Source organism: Tricharina praecox (assembly GCF_024521635.1).
Source record: "Tricharina praecox strain CBS 144465 chromosome Unknown BZA05scaffold_10, whole genome shotgun sequence".
Taxonomy (NCBI): domain Eukaryota; kingdom Fungi; phylum Ascomycota; class Pezizomycetes; order Pezizales; family Pyronemataceae; genus Tricharina; species Tricharina praecox.
This window is the reverse complement of record NW_026250412.1, coordinates 527,045-537,945: the sequence shown is the minus strand read 5'-3', so window position 1 is coordinate 537,945 and position 10,901 is coordinate 527,045. Positions and strand designations below refer to the sequence as shown.

The 10,901-nt window shown below is 54.8% G+C and overlaps 1 protein-coding gene across 1 annotated transcript; it reads right to left on the bottom strand.

Annotated features, from left to right (window-relative positions):
• Window positions 1–5,453: 5,453 nt before the first annotated feature.
• Window positions 5,454–9,991, bottom strand: BZA05DRAFT_29226 (fungal-specific transcription factor domain-containing protein). The gene is made up of 5 exons (XM_051480316.1): window positions 8,932–9,991; window positions 8,817–8,872; window positions 8,245–8,748; window positions 7,486–8,167; window positions 5,454–7,417 (listed from the first exon to the last, which is right to left on the bottom strand). The coding sequence occupies exons 1-5, from the start codon at window positions 9,784–9,786 to the stop codon at window positions 5,627–5,629; spliced, it is 3,888 nt and encodes a 1,295-aa protein (XP_051340036.1). The 5' UTR covers window positions 9,787–9,991; the 3' UTR covers window positions 5,454–5,626.
• Between the last annotated feature and the right edge of the window lie 910 nt (window positions 9,992–10,901).

Sequence of the window (10,901 nt, the reverse complement as noted above, 5' to 3'; positions counted from 1 at the left end):
GCTCTGGGGTCGTTCTCAATATCCTTCGGTGGCAGTTACGACGACGGAGAGAAGTTGCTCGGAGTCGGCCGTTTGCAAATTCCAAAATTGCACCGAGGAATTGATATTGACGGTCCACGGATGGACCTGCACTGCTGGTGGGTGGATAGTGAGACTCGTGTATAGTATGGTACATACTTCCCATAATTTAGCCTCATAAATCTCGCATCAAATATACGCATCTCCAGACTCCAGATCTATCATCTTTGTCCGCGCACCATCACATCACATCCCATCCCACCACCACCACCACCTAAGATGCATAAGCTCGAAAGTTCGAAACAAAAAAAATGTGACATAACCCCCATCCCTCCATCCTCCCTCCTCCTCCTCCCTCCTCCCTCCTCCCTCCTCCTCCTCCCTCCTCCCTCCTCCCTCCTCCCTCAAAAAAACGACCGGCGTTTTCCACCAGCTGAACTCCATGTATCCGCACATACATACGGCAGGTGGCAGGTGGTAGGTGGCAAGGGCCAAAAAAACAAAAAAACAAACAAAAGACCGCTAGATAGATACATGGGGATGATGGATAAACGAGCTCGCAGAACCAGGACCAGGACCAGGACCGGGGCCGCCGATGGCGATGTTACCCGTCCCGGAGATCAAGTTGATAATTGCTTTTTTGTTTGGTGATGGTGGTGGGGAAACAGCTATGAGACTAGTAATTGACTAGTGATGCGATCCGATGTCGATATCGATATCTATGCGGCGTACCAAAACCGGGCTTCGGAATCGGACACGGCGGATCGATGCCGATGCCGATACCGATATGTATCCGCTCTTCAACTACTAGCACTTTGGCACTTGGGCTTTGTGGTGTCTGCCACCACCATGAGGAGCGATATGTTCGATGGACAGGGGATCAGATAAGATATGATGAGGGGCTAGTCTGATCGGGTGGCACCGAACGTTGTGCCTATGTAGGCAACGGAGGAGAGCCATGAGATGAGATGGCTCTTCGAAATTGAACAGAATCTCAACTTTTCTATCATCCTTTCATTTTCGCCGTTTCCCTTCCAAGGTTATGACACCCTGGGCCTTGGAACAAACTACTGGTACCGGCACATGGATTATGGATACCAGTGAGCACACATGCCTTGCGGACTGACTTGGAAAACGTTCTCCATTAGATAACTATTGCGCACTCGCTCTTGAGTCTTCTCGTTCTTCTCGGTTGTCGCTTATCGCTTGTATGTAAGTTGTTGGATGCATCTCTCAGTTGGACTCTCGAGTCTCAATCTCCCACCAAGCCCACCCACCCCCCGGTACTCTCCATAAATTGGCAAAAGTTTGTGGGTCCGCCCCCCCCCCTCCTTAGGCCCCCGCCCCCGCCCCCCCTCTCCAAGTCCTGAACTGGACCTGAAGACAGCTCCGCAATATTGGTGGGGAAAAATCATCCCACCACCGCCGCCACTATGATGGGCACTGGGCACCAACGAACCAACTTTCACCTCCACCTCCTGAAACGAACGAGTCGACGCGGATCCGGATCGCCACGTTACCGTGGATGGATGCTGGATGCTGCCATGCTGGATGGGACGGAGATTGAGAAGCACAGCACTAGGTACGTACCAATACACACAACTGCCGACGGCGGGGACTGGGGCCAGGTACGAGGGGGGGAGTGAAAAAACGATAACTCCCGAGCTGTGCTGTGTTGTTGGAGTTTCGAGCTTCGAATTCCCATTCGTGGTTCCTTCTACTCATTGGAAAATGGTAATCGGATAACGAGACGAGACAGCACTAGGTACTCTAGAGTAACTACGGTAGAGTACGTTGGAGAGTCGAAACCCTGGAGGGGAAAAAACACGAGATTGTCTTGAACGCGTTGTGGTTTGGTTGGTTGGTTGGTTGCGCAAAGAAGAGACCTCGTCGTCGTCGGGGCCGGAGATACGGGGATACGATGACGTGACGACCGAACCCCTCCCTCCCATCCCCCTTCCGAGCGAGCGAGCGCGAAGGGGAATTGAGTTTCCATCGGGGGTTCCGGCGGATGATCCGATTCCTTCCCGCTGGTCTAGGCCCTGTGTAAGCCTCCTCCGTCATGAGGGTCCACCGTGCAGCTTCCAGCCAGAGAGAGAAGCGCCCTGACGTCGCCGCACCCTGGCGGTCTGACGTCGTCGTCCCTCTCCCCCCTCCCCCCTCCCCAATCCCTTGCACTTTACCACGGCGATCTGCCGGCCGGAACGCGAGCCGCCCGCACTTTGGAGGCCGTAACTGCCCTTCCCCCTTCGCCCTTCTCCACTCTCCACTCTCCACTCTCCACTCCGCCGCAATCACATGTAGATAATTATCGAGGTTAGTTACCCCTTGCCCCCATAGTTGACATTCTCTATCGCCATGACCATGACACTGCACTGGCGACTGCATTGCATACCCGAGTCGTATCCAAGTCCCATCCAGCACATGTGTAAGTCGCACGACAAGCTCCCGAATCCCGCCCGTAAGTACTCTACATACTTTTCTATGTACGTGCGCGCGCGCGGCGAGTCGATGCGGCAGGCCCGCAGGCAGGTAGGCAGGCAGGCAGGGGGAGCAACTGAGGGTCTAGAGCGCGCGCGGAACGAAAAGTGCCCATGGCCATGGGAAAGGCAGACAGACAGACAGCGGAAGCGGAAGCGGACCGACGATGTCCGGCGGCGCTGCGAGTCTGCGACGGGGGTGGCATGTGCGATGATGATGTTTCGCGCACGACGTGAACGGGGCAGGGCCAGACCTGGTCCGCGCCCTGGCCCTGGCGTATGTCGTTAACGAGGTGGGTATACTCTATATCCGCGCGTGCGAGGGGGCGCTCGAGAAACAGACCCCGACCCTGACCCCGCCCGTCCGCCTGCCTGCCCGGCACACTCCCTGGCGCACGTGGTACCTACCATCGCCGCACCGCCCGCAGGTGGGCACACAGACAGACAGGCGGATAGGCAGAGCCCTCGACGCGACTCTTTCGCTGCTCACTGCTCACTGCTCACTGCTCACTGCTCACTGCTCACTGCAGAACGGCAACTTGGAGCACCCCCGCTCAATTACTCTAGGTAATCCAATCCATTATCCATTATCCATTATCCATTATCCATTATCCATTATCCATCACCGCCACGGGTATCCGGCTCACCTCCCACTCCAGTGACTCCACTCTCCACTCCACTGCACTGCAATGGACTGCACTCCACTTCGATTCACAGTTCACAGTTCACAGCTCGAATTCGAGGTCACAACCTTTTCCCACTGAGAGCCTCCTCCGACTGTCCGGCTGTCCTGTCCGACACCTTCTTCCTTCCCGACACCTGCTTCCCGACACCTGCTTCCCTCGCCTTTGCGAGCCACTGTTCGCGTGCATTATCCTTCACGAGCGTGCTTCGCATACATACCTCACACCCACTCGTACAAAAAAACAAGATTGAGCGATGAAAAGAAGAAAAAAAAGTAAAAAAATCCACTCCCCCCTCCTCGACGACTTCTTGCGAAAACGAACGGCGCGATGCGATGCGCGCGGGGGAGAGGGGGTGGGTTGCACACTCCAGATCAAGATCTTGCTGCCTGCCTGCCTGCCTGCCTGCCTGCCTGCATATTAGGTCAACTTGGGTATTCACTCACTCGGCGCTCACCAGCCCTCACCAGCCCCACAGCCCCACGTACCATAGATAATCCGCATACTCTAAACAATAATCCGCATCGCATCGCAACCAAAGCGAGCGGGCGAGCGTCTGTGCCCTCGAGCCTCGAGCCTCAATTTCCCCCGCAGTAAGCAGGAGTTAAGCAGCCAGCCACCACCGTCGCTGCCTGCCTGCCTGTCGGGCGGCTGAATCCGCGCGGCGCGGCACCAATTATCCCCCAGTGAGTGACTGGTAAACCCCGCGCTCCCGACCGCCCGTCGAAACACATCTCCGATAGGTAGGTAGAGTACATCCACCGAGTCACCGACCGACCGAGTATCCACAAAAACACCGCAAACTGCAAACTCCAAGAGTCCGAGGGTCCAAGCCCGAAACGAAACAAAAAAAAGAAAATCCCCCGTGCACAGTGAATAGTGAAGTAAATCGTTACCCCCCACCAATCCGCACCCCACACGAGATCCCCCATCCGCAAAAACTCCTCAATAACCACAACGTTCCACACCCCCCCTCCGCAGTCCCTCCCGATGGCACAAGCACGCCCTACACCATAGCACCCCTCCCAGCACCCCTCCCTCCCACCTCCCCTCCCACCACCTCCCACCACTCTAGAGTAACCAGAGTAGATTACTGGCCGGATATATAGAATACCCTAGGTGGGTACCACCACACACCACTCACGTGATCAAAAGCTCATGCGGGTCATGCTGCTTAGCGCCCGGGTCCCTGTAACTATCCTGTACTATCTATGGTCCTTGTACTATCTATGGATCTGTGGGAGTAGCTCGGAGCGGCCGTGGGCAGCCGGGTGTATGGATGGAGAGGAGAGAAGGGGGGGAGGGGGAGGCGTGCTCCTTGTTTGTGCTCCTTGTCTGCTCTGTTCTCCTTGTTTGCGCTGCGTGCTCCGTGGTTTCTGTGTTTCTTGTGTTCCTTGTGTTTCTCATCCATCCCGATTTGATTCGAGACTGGAGGCTGGAGAAACGAGAGAGCACACGCCCATCCCATCCCGCCCATCCCATCCCGTCCGAAAGCGGGTACACAGGCGAGCACGAGCGCGAAAGCAGTGCGGTGTGGTGCAGGTGTGCACGGCATTCCATAGCATTCCAAGGTGTACTGCGAAACAATGGACTCTGGAGAGGACTCAGGAAACAGGGAAACAAATGAAAAGAAATCGGGAATAGTGGTGGATGGTGGTCGAGATGGGGATGAGGATGAGGATGAATGGAGGGTACCGATGCCATGCGATACGATGCGAAAGTCATTTGACATGCAGAATCCTGCGTTTTCCCGTTTTCCCGTTTCCCGAACACCGCCTGCTTCATCCTTCTCCTCCTGCATCCTCCTCCTCCTCCTGCATCTCTATCCGCATCTCTTCTGCATCTCCGGCTCTTCTGTATCATCTCCATAATCTCCATAATCTCCATCCATGTCCCGGATATTCAGCCCGTTCCGTTTACACTATCCAGTATCCAGTATCTAGTATCTCAAGATCGATCATCGGAGCAAGTTTCAACTTTCTTCAGAAAAAAAATGGTTCATTCCCATCCCATCCACCCATCCCCCCACCATCCCTCCTCGATTCAATATGTAGGCCCATACCGGTATGTAGGAAAATAGAAACGAATCCCCCTCCATGAATCCTTGATACGATAAACGAAACACCCCCCCCCCCCCAGGAGTACATAAAGAAAGAGAAAATAAAAATAAAAATAGTTCCCCACCACATGGTGGTTATAGTTATCATAAATAGTACAAGATAAGTTACGGACTGGACTTCCCTTCGAACGCCCGCTAACTAGCCGCTGCTGCGGACCCTCCCCCATCCACTACTACCAGTGACCACCTGCTACTGCCATCATGACTGACGAACGATTGTGCCGTCAAACAGGTGAGTAACAAGCAAAGGAATAGATAAATAAAAAACTCCCGTAGAAAATATGGGGAAACAAGAAATGAAGGTATGTATGTAGGCCCGCTCAACGTCACCGTGGTTGTTGCTGTTGTTGTTGCTGTTGTTGCTGTTGTTGCTGCTGCTGCTGCTGCTGCTGTTGCTGCCGCTGTAAATGTCCCCCGTTGGCACCGGCATGATACACCGCCGTGCTACTCAGTATCCCACCAGGGGGAACACTGGAGGTACTTCCACTCCCCGGCCTGTCCGCTCCAGCCTCGGTAACACCTCCTCCGGCGGCCCCGCTGGCCGCCAACATCCCAAGCGTATCCAGCCCTGTAGGACCCGTTTCGAAGCCCGGCGGCACCGAGTTGAACGGCATGAACCACGCGCTGCTGCTCGTCTGGTGGTGGTGGTGGTGCTGTTCCTGGAACGCACTCACGTCCGCCGTGTTTATCGGCTGGTCGAATCCCTGCCAGAGGCCGCTACTAAGCGCCGCGATCAAACTGGAGTCTGAGCCGCCCGGATACGAATCGTAGGAGAGGTATGGAGCTTGCGATACTGGCTGCTGCTGCTCTTGAGACACTACCGGTTGCTGCTGTGGGTGATTGTGATTGTAGTTTGGTGATGGCGTGGATGATACAGCATTCTGGGGTGTCATTGCCGCTGCTGAATAGCCGGTGAATTGTTGCGGCGAGGCTGGAATACTGGGTAATCGTGCTGATAACGGCGATGCCAATTGAGACGTCGTATTTCGTTGCACGAAACCTGTTGGGCCTGCTCCGTATGGAGGTGGCGATGCTTGGGACATGCTTGCTCGTCGCACATGAGACGCCTTGTGCGTATCTATTTTGCGGGGTCGATCCCCCGGTTTCGAACTCAAAGAAGAAGAAGGGGTACTCGTTGGCGCTGGGGCCGCGTGGAGTGCCGACGACTGCTGCATTGGGGAGGGACCTGGTACTGGATGATTCATTGGTGATTGACCATGACCAGCTGAGGCTGGCGAGCTACGGTTATCCGGCGGTGAAGCGTGCATGAAGGTTTGCGGGTGTTTTATCGTGGTCGGTAGCGATTGCGATTGTCGTGTGTCGATACGTGGCCCCAATCGAGTGAAGAATTCATCGGCCGTTTGCAGATCTGGCCGGTGACTCAGTGCACCATCGTCGGCGAGAGACTGCGTATCTCCGTGCATAGATCCTCGTGCTTCGTCATCAAAGTCCCCAGCCGAATAACCTTGAGGATATTTCAAGAACCAGTCGCCATACTGCAACATGCGAGAAATCTCTTGGTGCCCCGACACGAACAATCCTTGCGCAGAGCTCTCCGAGAATCTCCTGTAGATCGACTTCAAGTTGTCCGTGATGGAGTGGAATAGACCCCAATATTGTTTTAGCTGTAGCAAAAATTTGAGGCACGTCTCCATGTGCTTCTTGGCCACCAATTGGATCTTCTTCTGCCGGTGAAACATCCTGACAAGATGCACCAGACTGGCATTGAAGGCGCAGTATCCAGTGAACGGAGCCACAACTAACACCCCTCGTTCCTGTGAGTCTTGTATGATCTCTGCAATCTTGGTAGCTGCATCGAGGGTGGTCTCTCTGGCCGCTTCCCCAAAGTCTGCCGGCATTACTGACGTTGCATCGCTCGGCGCGGACCCGGACATGGTCAAAGCTGACCGATGGAGGAAAAGGCGGATCTGCTGACATCCCACATGCAAGAAGACGAACTGGCCCAACGTCCTCTCCGTATGCTGGGCCTGAATGTTGGCTGGTGTGTATTGAAACGTATCCGGGAGATCGTCAATGAACTGCTGGATTTCGGAGCTAAGCTCGTAGAATTGGGATTCTTGGTCCCATATGTCACAAGCATCCTTATCCTTTCCGCCCTATACCGTGTCAAAAATCAGCAAAATTTCCCCACTAAAATACCTCGAGTGACATTGGGTGAACGAACCCGGCTGAGATACTTGACGACCCTACCATAGATGGCCACCACGCGAACCATATACGCCCCGATACCCATACTCTCTGCGGCCTTTGCCATCTTCTCCTCCTCCGAAAGTTCCGATGTATCCTTGACCCCTCCGTCCAACTGCTCGGTGATGGCCGCTGCGTCGAGTTGCAAGTTCCTGTCATGAACCGGAAGCTGTATCTCCAACTCGCCTTCGTTGATGATGCACGGCCTCTCCGTACCGGATGAGTTGAAGCGATCCATCACGAAGCAAGCCCACATGCACCGTCTCCGTATCTCTTTGTCGGTGAATGACATGTAACCACCCATGTGGCCACCGTCGTGGTTGTAGTCCGGCCGCATGAGTGGATGCACCTTTCCCATCGGATCCTGGTCCGCCTCCTTGTGTAATTGTAAAGCGTGGGCCATTCTGGTCGCCATTCCACCCAGCGCCCAACTTCTGCCGCCGTGGCATGTCCCAAACTCGTGCAGGCCCAGGATGATGCAGACGATCAAGTTCGTTATGTTGGGAGTGTCGAAATTCTTCAACAGTAGCCGACGAGCTTCGGAAGCGAAGTTTTCACCGGCGAGGAAGGGCGGCTCATGCCGTACAGCTGGATGTTTTGAGAATCGAGCGGACACGGCGCATATTGACAGAACCAAGATTGGAGGTGCTGTCCCAGCCCTACAATAAGACACGATTAGTCTGGCTACTCGTGCTGCCCCCCTCCCAAAACGAGACCGGAAAAGAAGAATCCCCACCTCAGACGCCGCATAAACGATGGTTTATGTAGTAGAAAGTAGGGCTGGCCGTAAACACAATCAAAGAAAACCTCAGCAAGGTGTTCCTGTATGTCCTTCGACGGCAAAGCGCGGGAACCATCGTCGGTGTCCACGGATGCGTCCTTTGTTGATGATGGTGGTCCGCCGAGTGCGCTTCCATCCATGGCACGTTGCTTCGTTCTGGGCCCTGTCCGGCTCCAAGAACTGATTTCGTCTTCGAATGCCATTTCAGCCGTGCGTTTCTTGCCCGCCGCTGTTATTGCGGGCCTGACCACGGAACGGCCGGTGTTGGCAAGGATGGCGTTGATTTCTTCCTTCGGTACACTCTTGAGCAATCGTTCTTCCATCCTCTTTAGTCGCCGATCCAGCATGGTCATGTAATCCGTCCGAGGCACCGTTTTTCGAGCGGTCTGCTTGTAAACGCAGGGTATCCGTGATCGAAGGCAGTGTTTGCAGGCCGGCTTTTCTCCCGAACATCGTATTCTGTTCGAACGGTCAGTAAAGTAAAGCAACGACCCGTAACCCTCACATGGAGGTTGGGACCATCTCACTTCTTTCTTCGACACATGATGCACGCCAACGGCAACCGTTTCCGTTCTTTCCCAGCCTATCGAAAGTCAGCTCACCACTCTTGTTTGGAAAGCTTTCGGTTCCAGACTGCACTACCAAAGGTTTCACAGGCTCAAGAGCCCCATTGGCGGGTCCGCCATAGCTTACCTTTGTCTTCGTCTCGGTCCAGGTGCCGGATTGCTCTTGATCCTGTCCCTCACCCTCAGACTTCATCTTGAAGAGACCGCGCGCGGCCTCCGAGTCGTCGACTCCATCCTGCTCGCCGAGATCGCCAATTGCATCCTGGCCGTCATAGTCTCCACCATCCATGTCATAACCCGGACTGATACGGCCGCCATGCATTCCGAACTCTCCGAGTCCAACACCACCCATCATGCCACCTCCACCACCATACCCATCGTCAGTACCGCCAAACTCACTCTCCCGCCTCACCCCATAACCGCCCTCGTCCTTCATTCCACCGTATGAGCTGGTAGAGGTCGGTGTGGGTGCGCCTATGGATCTGTTGCCGGCCATCATGGCCACTTCATGTTCACTCATCCGTCGCTGTGACTGGGCCATTTCACGGGTTGGTGAGATGCGGCCTGTAGGATAGGTTGCTCCACTGGCCGCATCTGCTGCTAGTGGAATATTTGGTTTCGTGCTTGAGCTCCGCTGGGGTGACAGGCTTTCCGACGCCGGGCTTGTCTCTTCGGCAACGGCGCGCCTAACAAAGTCCGGACTGACTGGACTCTGGGCGACGGAGGAGGGAGAGGAGGAGGAGGAATGGTGGCGTGGCGAGTCCTCGCCGTGAGAGGAGTCGACGTGAGACCGAAACTGAGGCTGTTGTGACTGCGGCGGCTGTATCGACCGGCCGCTTCGTGTGGTGCGAGGCGTCGTCGTCGAGGTTGTAGGACTGGTGGCCGTGATCGGGGCCGATGCACTGGAACGGGCTGAATGGGTGGCAGGCATCCTTATACTTGTAGCGATGCAGGTACTTATAACGGTAGGATCCAGTAACTGACTGAGCTGCAACCAACAAGATCCCCCCACAGCAGTAGTCGTTCGTTCCTTTTGCCTCCGTCGCAGACAAAGCTTCCACTTCACAACCCACCCCTGCAAAGTAGCTCCCCGCGTTTCAGACGGCCCAAAGCTCTCCTCGGTACAGAGAGACGTTGCTTTTTGTCGAGGTATGTAGTAGCCCTTATTTCGGAGACCGCGAAGAGAGAGGACGTAGAGAGGAACGAAGTTCGTTGGCCAGTGGTCCAACAGAAAGCGAAGTTCTGGTTTCCCCAACAGGAGACAGACCTTTCTCTGCGCGTAGGGCACGGGCAAGTTGGTTTAATTATAAAATTTTCCCCGAACGAAGATCCTCCCGCACGCCTCTGTGTTTTTTTTTGATTCTCGCTTGTTGGGTCGCCCGCCTGTCCGCGAATCTCGCTTCGAAGCAACAGAAGCTTCCACAGAAGGGCCCAAATGCAAAAGCGAGGCGCCCAGCGAGATAAATCCCGGATAGAGCAGATAAAAGATTAAAAAAAAATAGAGAAAAAATAGAAAAGATAAGAAAGAGACGCCGCCGTGACAGCCGAGAGAAAAGACTCACACTCACAAATCAGGCTGTTCGCTGGAGGAAAAGTGTGACACCGCCTTGGCTAGTGGCTGCTGTTGCTTTGGGCAATGGTGGTGGTGGTAGTAGTGGATGTGGTGGTGGTGGTAATGGAGGCTGTGTGGAGGTTGAGGTGTTGTGAACGTCTAAACCAATTACACTCCGCAACGATTGCTATTCCGGCCACTTCCCTCTTGCCTCAAAGAGCGATCAACGAGCGCAACCTGGGGCGCAGAAAGGATGCGAAGAAGGCACTCGGAGACCGACACGTCCCGGGAGGTGTGGTTCTTGACGGCGAAACTCAAGGCCTCTGCTGGAAGCCCCTCGCTTCATGCGTCGGGTTGGTTCCTGACGTCCGAGCTGTTTCGAGTGAGTGGAAGTCACTAAGCTTGGGTGATCTAGATTTCTCCGCGTGGAGTGGGAAAGAAAAAAGCACAGCCTCCGGCCTGGCTACTGGCGACGTAATCGATCAGGAACGGAT